Source organism: Drosophila bipectinata, chromosome 2R (genome assembly GCF_030179905.1).
Source record: "Drosophila bipectinata strain 14024-0381.07 chromosome 2R, DbipHiC1v2, whole genome shotgun sequence".
NCBI lineage: Eukaryota > Metazoa > Arthropoda > Insecta > Diptera > Drosophilidae > Drosophila > Drosophila bipectinata.
In genome coordinates, this window is record NC_091737.1 from 21,913,867 (window position 1) to 21,932,726 (window position 18,860).

Consider the following 18,860-nt stretch of genomic DNA (forward strand, 5'->3'; position numbering starts at 1 on the left):
TTTGGACCAAAATGGATAGAGGGGGGTGATTTGTATGGTACTTGTGTTTGCAACGCGCTGCGCATTTGTGTTTCCTCATATATATACTCACACTTTATATACCATACCTACCATACTATATATATCGTATATTGTATATCAACTGTATAGAAAAAAAAATGATTTATCACTCTGGCGGCGGCTTGTATCTGTGAGCCGTGTTTTGCTCCCTTGACTTTGACAGGCCGCCGACTGCGGATTCGGAGTCTCCATCACCCCTCGGCGGATGCCCCTGGAAATGCGTGAGGATTACAAAATAGCAACTCATGTGCATGATGAATTAAATTAGCAAAAAGCCAGCTGGAAATGGAAGACCAATCTCTAGACCAACACCTAACCCACAGACCATTATCGAAACATCAGTTTGAATTTTTGTTTTAAAAAAGTTGTTCATTTCATTTGCATTGTTCGCTGGCGAAACAGAAAAATATCTTTGTTTTGTTGTGGTTGTTTGTTGTTGTAATCATACATAGATGTATATATAGTATATATATATAAATAGTTGTATTCACAAAATTGAATTATCCATAGGTTATACATTATCGTAGAGCTGCTTTAGAACTAAACTTAGAGCTTATTATCGAATCATAGAATATATTATATTACAAAATGATAAAAATAAATAACAGTTTTGGGCTTTCATACTGGTACATGTGTCTTATGAGTGTCGTCTATCATCCTCCTATATATATATATAATATATCTTCTAACTGGCGATAGTTTCGAACCGATTTACTTAATTAATGACGAGTAGGCGAGTGTGCGGAAAAAATGCTCTCGAGTACTTTCTATAGGCAGTTGTTAATATACTTTCTGGTGTATGTTATACTATATATATGCGTAGTAGTTCTTTAATATCAGTTTAGTTTACACAGTCACGTACATGCAGACACGCACATTGATATATCCACGAATATATATATGTATATGTATGTATATGGTATATGTATATAATTAGCTATGCATATTGTGTATACGCCGAGTTGCCAGTATTCCAAACTTTTATTACAATTATCGTTAGTTTTTTGTAAGCGTAAGTGTTTAAAATGAGCTTTTTCACTGTTTCTGTTTATATTGTGGTAAGTATTGAAGTTACCCAGGCTAGCTAGCTAATTATTAATGCTTTTTACATACAGATTCAGATTCAGTTTACTTGATAAATGCATTTATCGATTTTCGGGCTCGCCGTGGCATACAGAATTTACATGTGTACTTGAATGTGATTATTGAATTATCCCCGGGGGGTTACAAATTTGCAAATGTATGGATCCAGTTTCTATATGTATGTATGTACGTTATTATGTATGTTTAAGTCTAGGTTCTGGGCAGTACACACGGCATGGAGGGCTATTTACAAATTGATGCTCACAGGACACAAACACACACAGAACAGGACTTTGAGTTAGTCGAGGATGCCATTTCGGATTAATTCCAATTATCAAGTCAATCATTAAACAATCAATTTCGAGACAGCCTCCAAATGCATTCGGAAGACGAACCTGCCCTTCGGCTTCACATGTCAGGAGAGTGAAATTTTCGAATCTTTCGAGTTTAGAGTTTCCAGTTTAGAGAGTCGAGCTCTCGAGTCCAACTGATTAAAACCATATTAAAAAGTTATCACAAATTCTCCCCTCCAGCGATTTAAGGCTAAGCAAATGCCAGCCGAAGAGCAAGTTCATGTGGGGATTGCGGCCCCAGAGTGGCTGGGGAGAGGGGGGACTAAGAGGGGGCTCTTGGTAAACTTAGTTTGCAGTGTGTGGCAAAAGTTTGAAAACTTTTGAAATGGCATTGTAGTACATTGCTAGATACACACTTGACATGGCCCTCGTCAGTTGTTCTGGCCCCCAGTATCATGTATCTTGTGGGTCTGTTTCTGTAGCATCCTTCTCGGCATCCGCTCTCTGCATCTGCATCTACATCTCCGTCTACATCTGCATTTGTTTTGTGCTTCTAAAATGACTTTGCACTAAATAAACAAACGTTAAAACCCACCTCCTGCCCCCTGCCGACTACTCGTCCTTTCTCTCTTAGCTTACTCTTAGCGCACACATATTTTAGTAATTAAAATTATGCACAGGAACCAGTCCCTAAAGAAATCACTGACACTCTCCCTTACACGAGATAAGCCTGGACATGAGGTCCTTGCTGCTGTCCGGCCACGGATCCTGTCTGCTGCTGCTGTTGCTGTTGTTGTTGCTGTTGGCTTGCCTTGGAGCCCAGGGTTCCGGCCTGGACCTGCGGATGCTGCTGCTGGAGCTGCTCCCTCTTTGGGCGCCAGGTTTGGGCCCGCTGGGCGCCCTCCATCGGATGACCGCCCGGCATCATCAGCATGTGTTGCTCGTTGTCCAGGGTCGAGTAGTCCGAGTCGATGCTGGAGTATATGTGCTCCGAGGGCGGACGCATCCCATGGTGCTGGTAGTACTCGGCGCGCAGGTGATGGCTTCCGGCTCCGGGACCTACTCCCGGTCCGGGACCGACATCCCGCCTCTGTGGCCTGGGACTGGGTGTGGCCGTGGTGGCCGTGGAGTAGTTCTGCTCCAGAGCTGCTGGATTCTGCTGCTGTTGCTGCTGGGCGGTGGGGGGCACCCCGTCGTAGGCGGGCGGCGGAGCCTGGCGGTAGAGCAGGCCGGGACTGGCCGGCTGCTTCACCCGCTCGTGGTTGTGATGATGGTCCAGCTCCAAGGTGTAGTTGTTTCCCCGGAAGGTCGGATAGTCCACAGGCAGGGCGTAGCGCAGCTTCTCCCAGAAGTGCCGGTCGGAGCGCCGGATGCGATGCACCGCCGAGGTCTTCAGATACGGCAGCAGCTCGATGTCGCTCTCTGCCTCGAAGGCTACCTCCGGCTCCTCGATGATAACCAGCTTTTGGGGCCTGCCCCTCAGGGCGTCATGCACAGATCGCCTCAACTCGCATCGGGCCCATTCCGTTTGGAGGAAGTTGCGGGTCAGCAGAATCACAACGCGTCTGGACACCCTGGTAGCTTCCAGCAGCTGGTAGTGTGTGGCGTCGTGGGCCAGGTCGCGATGCTGCAGGCACACCCTCAATGGTGGGCGTCCCGTTTCTAGCTGGGCGGCCAGGTGCTGGCACACGAACTCCGAATCCTTGGCCGAGTGCAGAAGCAGGGCGTCGTATAGCTTCTCCGACTCCTCGCAGCGAGGTCCGAACACCCGGACGCCGTAGTGGGCAAACAGCCAGATCCTCAGGGACTCTCGGAAGGCGAAGACCATGGCGATGACCACCAGCAGAAAGACCAGGGCCAGAGCAGCGGCCAGGAGTGGGATATAGGACTCGGGGATCCCGTGCTGCAACATCGAGCCTCCCGAGTAGTAGTCCGTGCAGGCAGCTCCAGTGGCATTGAAGTCCAGCTCCCGCTTCTCCATGTCGCTCTCCTGGGCATAGCCATCTTCCAGGCTCGAGCTCCCTCGCGAGCTTGAGGAGCTTAGCGCCATGCAGTAGATGTCCTGGGCGTCCTGCACAATCAGGGCATTATCCGCCACATAGGAGGTGAGGGCCTGGAGGAACTGGCATCGGCAGCTCCACGGATTCTTTCCCAGGCTGAGGGAACGCAATCGGGAACCGAAGTGAACTGCATGGAGCTGCCAAATGGGTAGGGTGACCAGGCGGTTGCCATCGATGCGGAGCAGCTCCAGGGCGGCTAGTGGGGCCAGGGTGGCGTTCTCAATGGTGGTCAGTTGGTTGTTCTGCAGATATAGCTCCCGCAGAGCCGACAGCTGCTCGAACTCGTAGCCGTGAAGGGAGCGGATCTTGTTGTCCGCCAAGTGGAGCAACTGCAGCGAGGCCAGGCTGGCAAAGGTGCGATTCTGGATGGCCGCCACCTGGCTGCCATTCACATAGAGAGCCCTCAGGTTTTTCCGGCCGATAAATGCGTGATTCTTCAACACGGGGAAGTTGTTTCCATCCAGATACACCACGCTGGAGTCCATGGGGACGCGGCGGGGCAGCTCAGTGGTCTGCTGGCCACCGCAGTCCACCACGTTGGTGGACCAGATCTGGTCGTGGTAGCAGGTGCAGTTGGTGGGGCAGGTCATCTCGCAGTCGCAGGCGTCGAAGTCACAGCAGTGGCACAGGGCGAAGCAGTGCGACTCGTAGCGGCAGAGGAAGTCCTGGGGACGCAGAGCACTCAGCGGACGCACTGCAGCCCCCCGGGCATGGGGCATGACGCACTCGATGTTGCCCATGTCCATGACGCGCGGATGCTGCCGCGTGGTCAGATTGTTGATCCTCTGGAGCCAGTCCATGGTGCAGTCGCACTCGAAGGGATTGCCGCCAAGGTAGAACTCCGGCAGGGGTTTCGGAGCCACCACCGGAGCCACTCGGAGCTGCTGCAGCTGCAACTTGCTCAGCTGGTTGGCATACAGATCCACTCTGGCCAGGTTCGCCTTGTCCACGAAGGCATTAGGCTGCACGTTTCCAATCAGGTTGTTGTTGATGAACAGAAGCTCAATGGTGTTGGGAATGCTCATGGGTCCGATTTCTGTGATGCGATTGTGCGAGGCGTCCAGTGTCTTTACCCGAATCTCCTCCTGCAGCTTGTAGTAGTTTCCCAGGGCTTCGATGTAGTTACCGTGGATATCCAGCCACTTGAGGTTCGAGGGTATGAAGGCGTAGTCGAACCAAACCAAGTGGTTCTCGGAGAGATTGAGCCACAGCAAGGAGACCAAAGTGGCAAACACGCCATTGATGTCCGAGAGGAAGTTCCTGTCCAGACGAATGGCTTCCAGCTCGAAGTTCTTGTCGAAGGACCCGCGCTCGATGCTCTGGATGCGGTTCTTGGCCAGATTGAGGACACTTAGTCTCGGCAGATCCTGGAACATGCCCACCGTGATGTTTCCAATCTGGTTGTCAATCAACCGCAGACCCGTAAGCTGGTGGAGATTTTTGAAGCTCTGGTTGTCAAAGGTGCGGATCTGGTTCTCGCCCAGGTCCAGGGTGCGCAGCATGGCCAAGTCCTGGAGGGCTCGCGGCACTTCGTTCAGCTGATTGGAGCTCAGGTCCAGCTCCTTCAGGTCGGAACAGTTCTTGAACACAGCCGGCTCCACCACGCTAATGAGGTTGTTGTTCAGCGTGAGCTTGGACAGCACGTACAGACCGTTGAAGAGCTTGTCGTCAAGGGTGTGGAGGCGATTCTCGGCCAGGTTCAGGGTGTGCAGGTTGTAGAGCGGCAGGAAGGCGTTGTCCTCGATGTGGCCAATCGAGTTGTTGCGCAGATTCAGGATCTGGAGGAAGTACAGCTCCTTGAAGGTGCGATAATCGATCCGCGTCAAGGCGTTGTGCGCCAGATTCAGGACAATCAGCCGGATCAGTCCCGCAAAGGTGGTGTTGTCCACGTGGTTGGAGGTCAGTTGGTTGCCCGACAAGTCCACCACCAGCAGCTGCTCCAGACGGTGGAACAGGCCGCGTGGCAGCTCGTACAGCTCGTTGTGCTGCAGATGAATCTCGCGCAGCTCCTTGGAGCCGGCGAAGAGTCCCTCGGGCAGCGTCTCCAGATGGTTGTTGCTTAGATTCACAATCCGAAGCGAGGCCAGGCCGGCCAGGGCTTCGCCCGACAGCTCCGAGAGGTTGTTGTGCGCCAGGTTAAGATGTTGCAGTCTCCTGAGGCGCGAAATGCCCCAGCTCTCGCTGATGGACCTCAGTTCGTTGTGGCTGGCGTCCAGGACCTGGAGCTCGCTGCCGGCACTGCCCGATCCGGAGCCACAGTTCATGTCCGCGAAGCCCAGCTGTTCGGCGGTGCGGATGCGGTTGCGAGTCAGATTCAGGACCTGGAGGTTGCCCACTGGGCACAGGAAGCCTGCGGGCAGCTGGCGCAAATTGTTGTCGCCCAAGTCCAACTCTGTCAGCTGCTTGAGGCCGACGAGCGAGTCCGGGAAGAGCTCCAGCGACCGCGTGGGCCCCCACTCACTGTTGTGGGTGCTCAGTCGGAGCGACTTGAGCGTGGCCAGTCCCTCGAAGGCGTTGTTGGGCAGCTGCAGCAGCTTGCAGGCCTCCAGCCGCAGCACCTCCAGGGTCTGCAGTCTGGCGAAAACGGCCACCGGCAGGGACGACTCGAAGAGGTAGAGGTCGCTGCACTGGATGGTCAGCTGGCTGCTGCCATCGGCGCCCTGGAGGTCCAGTCCCGGCTGGCGTTCAATCAGCCGGAGGGCGCAGTGTACGGAGCTGGTGCCGTTGTAGGACCAGGAGCACTGGTTTGCCGGTCCACTGTGGGCCGGCACGGGGGCGGGCGAGGAGACGGACGAGCTGATCGCCGTGTTGGACAGCAGCGAGGAGTAGTCGCCGGATAGCGATACGGTGGCGGCAGCTCCGGTTCCGGCGCCCAACATGGCGCTAGCGTTGGACTCCTGGCTGGCCTGGCTCTCCTTGGGCGCCAGGGCACCGGCTGCCAGTCGCCCGGACACGGCCAGGACGAGAAGGAGCTGCAGCGGTAGCGCTGAAGCCGCCATGGCTGGCGCGATTTGTGCGGTCGGGGTAGGGGAACAGCCTTAACTGGCAGATATTTCGGGTGTAGTTCGCGTTTTTTATTTTTATTTTTTTTTTTGGATTTTCACTCTCGGTTACCGCGAATTGACATTTTTCCCAGCCACTGTTTTTTTTTAATTTTATTTTTTTGTCGGTTTTTTAGCACTAAGCGCACATTATAATTTATTTCGGATAGCTTCATTCGCTCTCATAGGCGTATTTCTCTTTCACTGTATCTTGTATCTTTTGTATATTTGTATCTTTTTCTGACTGAATCGCGACTTGGATTGTGCGTGGCCCACACGTCCGAACCGTTCGGCACTCGCACTGGAACTGTTTTCTGGTTTGCCAGTTTCGATTCAGTTGAGCCGCTGTTTGTCAGACTTTTCCGTCTTTTCTGGCGGAGTATCTCGCAGATACGACTCTGTATCTCGCACTGCGCATGAGGGCTGTCCTCTCTCGCTCTCGCACGAACAGATACGAGTGGTAGTTACATTTACCGCCGCACAGGGGCCGATTGGCGCTAGTGTGCCACGAGAAGAGAGAGAGTCTTTCTCTCGGGGGGGGTTTTGAGTGAAAGAGAGTGTGCCTCGAGTGAGATACACAGCCTGAATTTGTGAATCAAATGTAAACATTGACGAAGAGCAAATAGGAACTTGAAATTCAATAGGGAATAAAATTCATTTGGTCAACAAAGGGTTAATGGACAAAAACAAACATAAATATAAATAATCTACAATCTAGATTAAGAAATAAAAAGATTTAAAGATTAATACTCCCTCGTTTCCTAATTAAATAATATTATTAAAAAATACTTCCCTCTCTTGCACTCAATCTCTGAGATGGCCCCATCCTCTCATCTCCTCATCTCCGTACCATGGATTTGTTATTGTTGCCATTAACTCACACGCGCCGCTTGCGTATCCGTCGGATACTTCCCAGGGAGACGCATCTCAGCGTCTTCTAATTGCCGCAGCTGCAGCTGATAATCGAGCTGCATCAGTCAGTTGCCTGCCATGCGATTTTGTCAACGCTAAAAGATGTTTAACACATTGCCAGTATCCGTGAGATGCATTTAGAGCTGGCGCTATTTATAGTGCACTTTTGTTTGGACAAGAGCAAGCCGTGACTGCAGTTTTTGTTTAGACGATTCGGGTACTTAAGATACAGATACATACGTATCTTAGAGTTGGGGGAGTTGGGGGGCAGGGAGGCCAAGGCCGCCTGGAGAACTCGTCGCTGTCGAGTGAATCATTTGCCACCTCTAGAGCTACGTACGCAAAATGTAATATTTATGAATGCTGCCTGGAGGTGGCCATGCCAACCATAAAACATTCTTTTCGGGCCCTCTCACCTTTCACCTCTCAACGAAATGAAACTTGGTGGGTAGTGTCTTGTGTTTGTGTTTTGGGGAAGTTTCTTTAATGCATTTATTATTCATAAGAACTTTTTCATTAGAAGAGGCCGAGGCACATGAGTCCTAGTGCCAGAAACAAATGTCCAAGGCATCTCCTCTCCAAATCCCATACCTATTTTCCCCCAAAAAAAAAAAGTGACACAGGCTCCCGTAACCAAGTTAGTGCCTGTGACTTGCAGACCAAGACACCGAGAGCAGCACATTGTTTTCTCGAGGTGTCGGAAACTTGTTCAACTTGTTTTCATTTTACTATTTTTCCCCGGGCAGCCACAACGCACAAAATTCTGCCACATTCTGCCACAGCAGGACTGCTGTCCTCGGTCGACACACTCGGTTATCGAATGAGGAGACCTGGGAGTGAGGTCCTGTACTTACAATGGCATTAACTCGCTAAAGAACTGCCCCGGCCAAGGGATGGTGTACAGCTTCGTTACTGATCCGACATATACACAATAATTTTTACCGACTTCTTCCAGACTTATCAGGGAGTTCTTATCGCCCGAGATGCCACCATGAAGCCCTGCCAGTAAATGTCTTTATGTTATTTTTAATATTTATGCCCGACCGACGGGGCAAAGGTTATCCCGCGGATATCTCTATCAGGCCTCGGCTATTGTGTTTTTAAATACATAGTGCGCAATACTAGGAACTCTAAAATGTGCATTAAATTGCGTGGTAAATCGAGTTCGAGTGCAGTTGCTCTGATGTATGCATAAATAATTAGAGAGCAGCAATAAAATGAGTCGGCAAAGTTTAATTACTAAAGTGCGACGAGCGGCGAGGCACAAACTTTTCGATTAGTGTGTCGACAAAAGGCGTCCAAAAGCGATTTCCCTGGACTTTGCCCCAATAGACCACTCCGTTATCGGGTCTCTGAAAAATATAAAAGGGGAAAATCCGTCATATGGGTGGCAGAGGGGCAGGCTGGCAAACAAATTGTGCAAATGGCAAATGCCGTTCGGACCGGCCACAGAGTTTGATATAAAATATGCCGGCTGGACACAGGATTGCTGGCCAAAAACTGAACTAAAAACAAATTTTTGTGGAGCCGCAGCAACAGCAGCTGAAATTGACAGACGAGGCTGGCCCAGGCCAGGACTAGGACCGAGGTCCGGGAGAGAGAGGATCTCTGCACTACCCGGATCCCAGGGGATTGGCAATCGGAGCTGTTACCGCACACTGGAACAGCTTTTGCTGTTTTGGCCTTTTATTTTTGCATACCAACCGCCTCCAATCCCCAATCCCCACCCCAAATACACATTCGCATGGAATTGATGCAGCTTTGACAAAGGATACTCCCCGTTTGTGTCCTTTTTGTTCATTAACGGCATCGTTTTCCAGTGCAAAAATTCGAAATGAAATCGCCCTGATTGATGAAATTCTCCAAATTGCATCTACTCTCCTATATATTGATGGGTTGTTGGGAGAAAACAAAAAAAAACTGCACCCATGACAACAAACTGTGCCCAGCAAGTTAATCGGATCAATGTTGGTCAAAATGCAGGTCGTTATACGGCTCGTTTGCGTTCAAATTGGTATTAGAATGTGTCACTCCTTTTTGCAGTTTCAATGCATTTAAAGCTCAGATTTATAAACAAATCACATTTGCAAAACAATGAAGGTGGAAAGTGAAATGGTAGTCACCCCCCAGGTCACAATTTGTTGTCCAATTTTGTTAATATTTTTATTTGAAATAAACTATACTTAACTTTCACTGTAGGCCGGGTATTAACTCTGTTTTGTTTGTGCGATAACAGGATGTCTTAGCGCCTGGGTCTTTCCTCTCCAGTTGGAGTTCCAGTTCTCCGCCAGCTGCCGACAAGTGTGAAGTCTGACGGCGAGGCTGCTGTGGGTCCAGTGCTCCAGCACCCAACTTCTCAGGCTCAGATACAGATACAGCTCCTCGGCCATGGCTCCCATGATATAAATTGCACAGCTGAGCGGGCAGCATAATCGCATGCAATTATGCCGCACACAATCACAACATGGCCAGCAAGAGAAGTTTCGCAAAACTCGCCGAGCAACTCGGGCTTGGATCAACTCAGCTGGAAGTGGAAGTGGCAGTGCCAACAAGCTGGCACTAACAGGTGAGTGGGATGGGCATCAAGTCATGGTCCAGAAAGGGGGGGGGCTCCACTATGAAGATGGAGTCTCTGCCTTTTCAATCGGGAACCAAACAATGCAGCCGAGTTGCACTTTTTGCTGCCTCTGTTTTGTTTGCAGCACAATCTTGTCTAACTTTGTTTAGTCATCGCTCAGGTTCCAGATTCAAGTTAGGGATGTGTGCTCCATTCTCTTAAACTAGAGAGTTTTCTATTTAAAAATAAGAAAGAAATGCAACAGGATAGCAATAGTATCTATCCATCTATATCAGCGAAATATCTTGAATCTTATCTTTTTCGAAACTTCCTATTTTCCATCCCTAGTTCAATTCCTGGATATTCTCTGGCCGCTGCTGAGCCAGTTTTCTGTTGATTTTTGCCATCTTTGCCTCGCCTTTGGTTTAAGCCTTTTTTGATTTTTGTGGCTCGCGCTTGTTGGGCCATATTTTGTGTGTTCTGGGCCGGCTCCTTGCTCCTTCTAGCTCCTGGCCGAGCGCTCGATGATTGCAATTGGATGCACAGGCCGGGCGCCTCATGTGCAGTTTTGATCTATTGATTGTGCTTGGCTCCTCCTGCGAATCCTGGCACTTCCAATCCTGGCTCGAGCGTAAGCAAATATTGCATTTTGCGTTTTCCAATTAAACTTCAACAAGCGCCGAGCAATCCGAGCCTGGACTCTAAGCCTTTTGTCTCCGGGGAATCCGTGCGATGACTATGGCGAAAGTGTGAATCGAAACACGGGATGGCCAGGTGGTGGAAAGCACTTGCCAAGGATGCCAGGAACCAGGCCAGGCTTCTCGAAATAAGGAGGAAAAATACCAGAGGAATAAACTTTAATAACTGGCCTATGAATAATATATTATATTTTCTAATCAGTCGTATTAATCGCTGCCAGCTGTTTACAAGTCCTCCATAAACTTCCATAAAATAGTACCTGGGCACCTCTATTAAATTGCATTCAATGATTAAAACCCCCTTAAAAGCCATTCCCGGGAAAGCCGCAAGTACAGGCCGTAATAATTCTTGGAAGACCTTAGACCGAACCGAGCAGTGGAAATAATAGCAATTACATACGGAAAGAACCAGGCCAATAAAAGCGGCGACTAGATAGAGATAGTCAAGGGTTTGCCGGGGAATCGCATTTATGGCACTTTAAGAGCCCAAACTCCGAAATTGTACTTCAATCAAGCAGAGTGGACTCGGCAGGGGGAGATGGTGTTGCGACCCCAGAGCGTGCCTTCAATCCAGACACGTGCAACTCGAAAGAAAGGCAAGGAGGAGGAATTTAGAATTTTCACTTGGCGACCGCTTTCCCAGGAACAGTTACGAGGCGTCACTAAACTAGTTTACGGCTAACCACACACTACACTACACACTACTCTCCGTCTCTGATCCATAACTAAAGTGGGAAATAATAAATTACTCAGAATTACTGAGGGGAGGCCTGGAGAAATGCCGGGCACGTCCATGGCTCGTTAATTCAAAGAACTCAAAAATCATATGTATTTCTTATGCAAGAAAAAATCCAAAGACAATTAAAACAATTTTTTTTGTATTCTGTTATATTGTCAGTTATGTTTTCTTGGACGCCACACGTAACCTTGGTTGCATTTTAATCATCATCGCCTTTGGTTATATTTTTGGGCTTGAGTTGTTTGACGAATTTCAAAGAGTCGCCTGAGTGCCTGACTGCCCCGGCTGGTTGCACGTGCTTCCAGTCTCGCCGTGCCACATCAATCAAAAATAATTTATATGAGAGCAGCAGGCTCAGGCTCAGACTTGAAGCTTGAAGCATCTAAGATATGGCCAAGACACGTAGCAGGTCGCCAGGTAAGGCATTCTATGGAACTTACCAATTCAAAACCTGTATGGGCTTCAAAATTCATTATTTACGAGCTCGATCCGAGCTCCGGCCTGGAAAAGTGTCCACAACTAATTGATTTATGTTCGAAGTGGAAAGACTTCTGGTGAATCCAAAATTTGTAGAATACTGATATGGGGATGTCACGACCTGAGCGATAAGACTTGGGGATTACGGAGAGATATCTCCTCATGAAAGGGTTCAAATCCCAGCACTGATGCCAAAATGATGCCAGCTGAGAGAGCCATTGTTGGGAGTTACTGGGTTTATGTGGTATTTACCAAATATTTATGCCAAATGTCTGGAATATAGAACAGTAATTAGACAGTCAAATAATTGAATGGATTTCATTTGGGCCATGGGCACAAGGATAGAAAATCAATAGCACCCTTGGAAGATGTGGTGCGTAGTCGTCGTCCATTAAATTTGTCACCCGCGGCTAAGCTAAATGTCAAATAGTACTCACGGCCATTCTATTGCCAGGATATACACACACACATAGAGATTGCAGGATGCAGGACTACTACGGAGAACAATAACAGCATCAATTTGACACGTACAGGCGCTAATGATGGGAATAGCCAGCCAACTGAACGATCGAATCCGTACTATATACCGCTCAACATGCCCACAATTGAACCACCCGACTTTGTCCCTTTTAGGAACTTTGACATCCTGCCGTTTTGAGACATCCATCCCCCTCGTCCCCCTGCCTAGCTGTCAGTTCCTGTTGGTGTTCTGGTGTGCTGGTGTGAGTTGACATTCTGAGAGTCGACGACTGCCAATTTAATTCCCATTGACAAAATGCACAATTGCCGGACACCCTCCCTCTTTTTGGCCGCTTTTGGCCTTTTCCTCCCATTGTTAGGAATGTAACTGTTCTTGTAATTGTAATTTCTGCTAGTGACAGCCACAGAGAGTCCTATTAATTATTTTAGAAAATCACCCGTAATAACAATAAATTTATGCAACCCACTTTCCTCACATATTCCATACACTTTCCTCCCACAAATGTTCGATTTTTTCAAATATTTGTTCTTGCCTTTCCATTGCCAAGGTTAGTAATGCAATCAAGGCAAATGTTTGCACTGGGGCTTTCCACTGTCTGTCATTCTGGGGATTTCCCATTTCATAATACCTGTCCTACCCTGCCAGGCACTTTCCATTTTGACGAAGTATCGGTATCGATTTAATAAATTTCCGTGGGGCTGGGGGCTCTAGCGACAATTTGATTGACAACTTAGTTCCAAACCCTTAGTTGGGGCTGTTTTTTGATGGAGAAGAGATATACTTGAATATAGACTGGGTTCATTTGGGTGACTATTCTCTCAACACAGTACGCGGTACCCCTTATTTTCAAACCAAACCTTACATTATATTCATAAATCAAATGCCACTACTGGGACCAGATCAGAGACCATGGACACAAAATTGTTAACATCCGGGTAATTTAAATAAAAATTCTGTGTTACCTAGTATTCTATAACCAAATGTCGAATACAATAGACACCCAGAAATACTCAAAAATAGACAGGGTCGGACATTAAAATTAGAATTCACAAAGAGTGTATATTTAGGCGCGCTTAATTACAAAGCCGCGGAGGAACTGTGCCACCCGGAGGCATAATGAAGGTATCGAATAGGCGTTGACATGCAACCGATAATTAAATTCCCGAAAAACTGAGCCAACACTGGGCCAGTTCCCACATAATAAGGATTTAGCAATAAAACTCTTGGATATGTAAATTTATCAGGGGTATTAGGGTCCGGGTCGGAGAGGGTGATGTGAAAGATCGAGGGGAACCTGGTATCTCTCTGCGATCCATTGCCATTGCCGTGCCCCTGCATCTTGAGCGGTAATGTTTGCCGTTACTTTTCCGAGCGGGAAAACGTGCACCCGCACATAATGTGCAACACTCACCCATAGTGCAACTAAAGTGTCAACTATGGGCCGTAAATTCGGTTGAGAAACCCCTCATACCCTCCGATGATAATAACTCCTCCTTTGCCTTCTAATTTGGGCACACGCTCCTCGGAATGAGGAAACAAAAACACCAGTCGAGCAGCGGCAGAGGGGGAAAACTCATAAAGGGAAACTCCGTTTCCGTTTTTCACACAACCATTCCAAAAGCAATTTTTCAAAATTGAAACTCATTTCATATGAATGTGTCTATGCTTCCAATTCCATTATATCTCGTATCTGTGACACTGGATCGGCGAATGAGATCGGTTGGGTCCGATAATGCCACCCAGCAAGTGTTGAAAATAGACCAGAAACAGAAATATTCTTTTTGGGGTGACAATTGTGCGGCTTTTGGGCGGAAGAGCTTATCACTGAGTCGCTATCGGAGTTCTAGGATCAAATTAAGCCCAACCCACCCAGCCACCCAACCACCCGGCCAAAAGCAGAGCGTATCGAAACTATGTATTGTCTTCACCAGATTGACTTGGCCATAAACTACGCCGTCTATATAATAATTTTCGTCTTAGTCATCCGAGGCTGGAAAGCTCAAAGGGTTCTCCCATTGAAAAGAAGCCTGCTCCATCATCGTCTGGCCAGGTCTGGTCTGGTCTGGTCTCTTGGCAACTACAAACAATGAACTCATAACTCAAGTGACACTTTTTAACTTGACTGCATTTCATCATGTGGCCCAACGTCTTCGCCTTGGAGAACCCCCCATCCAAGGCTCTTCTTGCCTGTTTCGTTTCGCCCAGCAATATTCAAATTGAGTTTTCCAGTGCAACTCCAGCTCCAACTTCAAACCCAAACCCTACAGCCTGCAACTGTAGTCATCCATCGTTGGTAAGTTTTTTGTTGCCTGGTATTTGTTAGTTGATAAAAGGCCAAGCCATTATATGCATGGCCGGGCTGCACAATTTGAAGTGGGTAAAATTTGTATGCATGTGGCTGCCATGCCAACGCCCCATCTCCAGCTCCAGCACCAGCTTCAGGTCCAGGTCTCCCAACTCCAATTCCAGATTCATCTACATCTCCTACTGCGAAGGCGAAGACGATGGCGACTACGACTACGACCTTTCAATTCAAACGAGAAGCCGGGATTCTTTTTTCAAATTGTCATTGCCTGGCTGGACTGGGTTGGTCCTTCAAAGAATTCTTGGCTTTCTTTTTACGGGCAGGGAACAGCAGAGAACAGCACAGATTTTGTTGTCTCATGTCGCTGGGCTTGTCAACCTGCCGGCCCCATAGTTCCTCACTCTCACACCCAATACTACTCCCCAGGTCCAGCTTGACTCTCGATCCCAATCCCCGGGAATCGACGATGCCGTCAGACAAGTGCAATGAACCGCGTTTGTCTTCTTCCATTGCAGGCTGCGGCGTTGATTTATGTTACATCTTCTACGGTTACATTGGCTCTGGATTCCCTACCCTTTTGGTCCTCCACCTTCCCGGCTGCCTTCCCATTAAGCCCAACTCATATGTTACCCAAAGTCATAGGTGGAGAGCGCACTGGGGGAAGAATCTCACACGTGAAATGATTTATTAGCGGTAATTGGTGTCACAGTGTTCCGAAGAAAAGGAAAGGATTCCCATTGCCCCCCGCATCCTGTCATCCCAGCATACCCAGTTTGTTGTCTCGTATTGCTGCTCTTTTAATTATCTTGATTTTAAACTTATTAAAATTGACAAATGATTTTCGTAGGCAACGCCGTGGTGGCTTGCAGGAAGCAGGTTGTCAATGCAGGTCTCAGCTTCCCAGAATCCCGAGGGCCAAGTTTGTTGATAAATCACGGAGTGTAACTGTCTGCCAGTTCTTAGCCTATCATTGTGGGTATCTGAGCTGGGTTTCTGGGTTAGTTTAAGAATATTTGGACGCACCAGTCCTTGCCATATCGATTGAAAACATATACTTTGCTTTTGCTTTACTGCAACTTGAACAACTTTATTTTTTCACACAATATTCACCATCTGAGTTTGGCAATCTCAGATAGAAGAAAAACAAGAGAAACATCTTAGTGATGTCCTGGCATGGCCTTGTGCTCCTTGAGGCACATAGTCACCTTGAAGGCAGTGTCGCAGTCGTTGGTGCCCTTGATGTCCTTGCAGGCATTCACGCCGGATGTGATCTCGTCCATCTTGTCGGCAAACTGAGGCACCTCTTTCAGGGTGTTTATTAAAGCCTGGGCATTGAACTGGCCGTTGACTAGGTGTCCCTGCTTCTCCATCAGGCACTTTGTGTAGCACTGGAGGTTCTGGCTGGGAGTGCCCTGCATTCCCTGGGCCATGAAGTCCTTCAGATTCGCCTCAGTCACCTGGTTCTCCTGCATGCACTGTTGCATAATTTGCCGAAAATCAGGAGCGCACTAGAGAGATTCCAGAGGTTAGATGGAGGGAAGTGTAACCCCTACGGATAGGGTCTTACCTGACCAACAGCCAGGAGAACAGCCAGAGAAGCACAGAGGAGAACGGCCTTCATTGTGAGTTGTGTTTTCTGGATCTATTCCGGATTACTGTTGGCCAGTTGTTTCCAGAACAGCCACTTATATACCAGATCGGGCGAAATCTAAGCCCTGATTCTGATTCATGGGCTAAATGCAATTATGGCAATTAACTTTTTGCATGATGGAACTAAATTTCATTACGCACAATGCATACAATTACGCCACAGAGCAGAATATGCCATTTTTTTGGAGTGTAATTATCATCCATTATCAGTCCATTTCGATGAGGGTATGGGGGAAATCAGCAAAGTTAGTCGCAATTAGTTTCTGGCCCCAACAACGAATCAGTTATTCATTTATTGTATTTAGTTGTGGTCAGAGTTTGACAATTTTCGGCCATTGTTCGGGCCATTCGCACTTGGACAATTGATTTGCATGGCAATGGTTGCGACCGGGCCAGAACTCCCATTTGATACTTTCGAAGGCTTTTAATCTGGCATAATCATGGACAAATTGCCAAATCTGGTGACACCCACCGAAGGTCGGCCTTTGAATAATTTACCAAATTAGCAAAGCTCTTTTAACATATTTTCAGCTAAGCATTATTGTCTTTTTGTAATGATTTAGAACCAGAAATAAATATGAAATTTAAATTACAAATCACACATTACTCATTGCTTTTGTTAATAGTGATCTAATTTTGATGAAAGCAATTATTCATTCAAGAGTATTTAATTGTTTCATGACTTGGCAAACTTTATATTACATTTGAGATAATCTTTTTCATTAAAAATCCCACCGCAAACTATACTTTTCGATGGAATTTGTAATAAATTCTTGATAGTCAGCCGCAGACATCGGTAATCGAAGCTACAGATTGCACAATTCCGCTGTGACTATCCATAACAATTAAACATCCCGACCAGCTCCCGCCCACAACTCCAGACACTGTGATACAAGAAGCATTTGTTTGCAGAGCGACAGATATGGAATAACTTGCATAATTCCTGGGCAAATTCAAATCAATAGACAAACAATAAGCTCGAGTTCGCAGGCCAACTGCCATTTACAGGACCAAGGAAGCCATGTTGACAGCAGGAATAATTTATGCCTTTGTTGTAAAAATAGAGGAAGAGGAACCGAGCACCTGTCCAGGAGCCCAGTGTCCTGGCCACGCCCCCCTCCTGTAAGTCCTGTATAAGTTCGGTTTTTCGCCGAGGTATAGAGGTATAAAAACAAAAAGAGGAGATGCCTGTCGAAGGACACTAGTCCTTCTCGAGCCAAGTCTCTAGTCTCGAATCGTTGTGGCTTACAAAAGGACGACGGAGAGCCGGCGAATTGGTCGCCTGATACTAGTGCTTGTCATTAGTCAGGCCAGCCAGACGAAGGATAAGCAAAGGACATGGCCATAAAAAGGGCAATGTGGAGGGACACATCTACAGATACAAGGTGTGTCCTCTGAATGAATTGCTGAGTAACCAATAATGAAGTAAAACTGTTCGAGTCCTGAATGTGTCATTGTGGCAAGGGGTGAATGGTTAGGAGGAGCAGCCTCCCAGCCAGGACAATTAACTGTCAGTTGCATTGTTTTGACCTGATTTACATGCCAACCCGAGGAGCTAAACCCACCCCAACCCAACCCAATCCAACCATCCCAGTTGGCCAACCCGACAGATATTAGCAATGAACGGAGAAGTTGGAGTCCGTTCGGTGGACTTTTATAAATTACAAAGGCCACCGCACAAAGGCGATAGATACAGGATACCCTCAGCCTGAGCTGAGCTCCTCTTTTCCAGCTTTTCCTGCTGCTGCTCCACCTCGAGCAGGACAACGATGACAGGACGAAACAAAGGCCAACGTTAATGAGCCAAGAGAATGGCGCGAGCCGTAGCAAACGTGGCTAAATAAAGAGCGGGGCAAATTGTAAGAAAGCAGAACTGTGTCACAATGTTTTGACAGAAGGAGCAGGGGCCGAAGGTCCTTGCGACAGAGGACAGGGACCAGAGAAATGGTAATAGAGTCAGAAAAGGACGGGGACACAAGACAACTGTCAGACGGCCGAAGCTAGTTAAGCGTCCGAAGACAAAGTTGATAAAATTAGATTTGTATGGTAAATAGTTTGTGGGATGCCGACTGGGCGGGCGGCCTGGTGGCTGCCTAGGTTCTTTGGCCAGAAGAGGGGCAAAGTTTAATAAATGTATAAAATTAATTAGCCAGTTGAATGCTCATTAACAGCCGGCAACACGACCAACTGACAACTTTGTTCCAAAGCGCCTCCTGCTGGCTTTAATTCTGGCTTTAAGTCTCAACTCAGGTTGGTAGGTTGGTGGGTTGAAAGGTTCAGAGCAGCTGTCAAGCTGCCTCAATTAATTCCCAGCAGCAGTCAGTCAATGAAATTTGTTGTTTTCCCCACCGGACCCTAACCCCATGGACGGCGGATCTAGCATTTTCACACTTCCCCCGGTATTCGGATTCGGCTTTTTCGAATTTCGATGTCCCGCTGGGCCGTTGTGGGCCAAATGAAAGGGGGAAAAACGAGAAAAAGGAAAAGTGAAAAATCCCCAAAAT

At 47.8% G+C, this 18,860-nt stretch overlaps 2 protein-coding genes across 2 annotated transcripts; both read right to left on the reverse strand.

Moving 5' to 3' along the window:
- Positions 1–1,896: 1,896 nt before the first annotated feature.
- Positions 1,897–6,890, reverse strand: Toll-7 (Toll-like receptor 7). Its single transcript, XM_017238278.3, has one exon. It carries the CDS (start codon positions 6,493–6,495, stop codon positions 2,152–2,154), a length of 4,344 nt encoding a protein of 1,447 aa, XP_017093767.2. The 5' UTR covers positions 6,496–6,890; the 3' UTR covers positions 1,897–2,151.
- Positions 6,891–15,761: 8,871 nt separating this feature from the next.
- On the reverse strand, positions 15,762–16,362 carry Obp56h (Odorant-binding protein 56h). Its single transcript, XM_017237916.3, has 2 exons — positions 16,274–16,362; positions 15,762–16,214 (listed from the first exon to the last, which is right to left on the reverse strand). Exons 1-2 carry the CDS (start codon positions 16,325–16,327, stop codon positions 15,864–15,866), a joined length of 405 nt encoding a protein of 134 aa, XP_017093405.2. The 5' UTR covers positions 16,328–16,362; the 3' UTR covers positions 15,762–15,863.
- Between the last annotated feature and the right edge of the window lie 2,498 nt (positions 16,363–18,860).

What these genes read in the sequence shown, in the direction of transcription:
- Toll-7 (XM_017238278.3), bottom strand. Translation starts at nt 6,495, where the DNA reads ATGGCGGCTTCAGCGCTACCGCTGCAGCTCCTTCTCGTCCTGGCCGTG.
- Obp56h (XM_017237916.3), bottom strand. Translation starts at nt 16,327, where the DNA reads ATGAAGGCCGTTCTCCTCTGTGCTTCTCTGGCTGTTCTCCTGGCTGTT. An exon ending in TTCTCCTGGCTGTTGGTCAG is followed by an intron (nt 16,215 to 16,273) that starts GTAAGACCCTAT and finishes GAATCTCTCTAG; the next exon opens with TGCGCTCCTGATTTTCGGCA.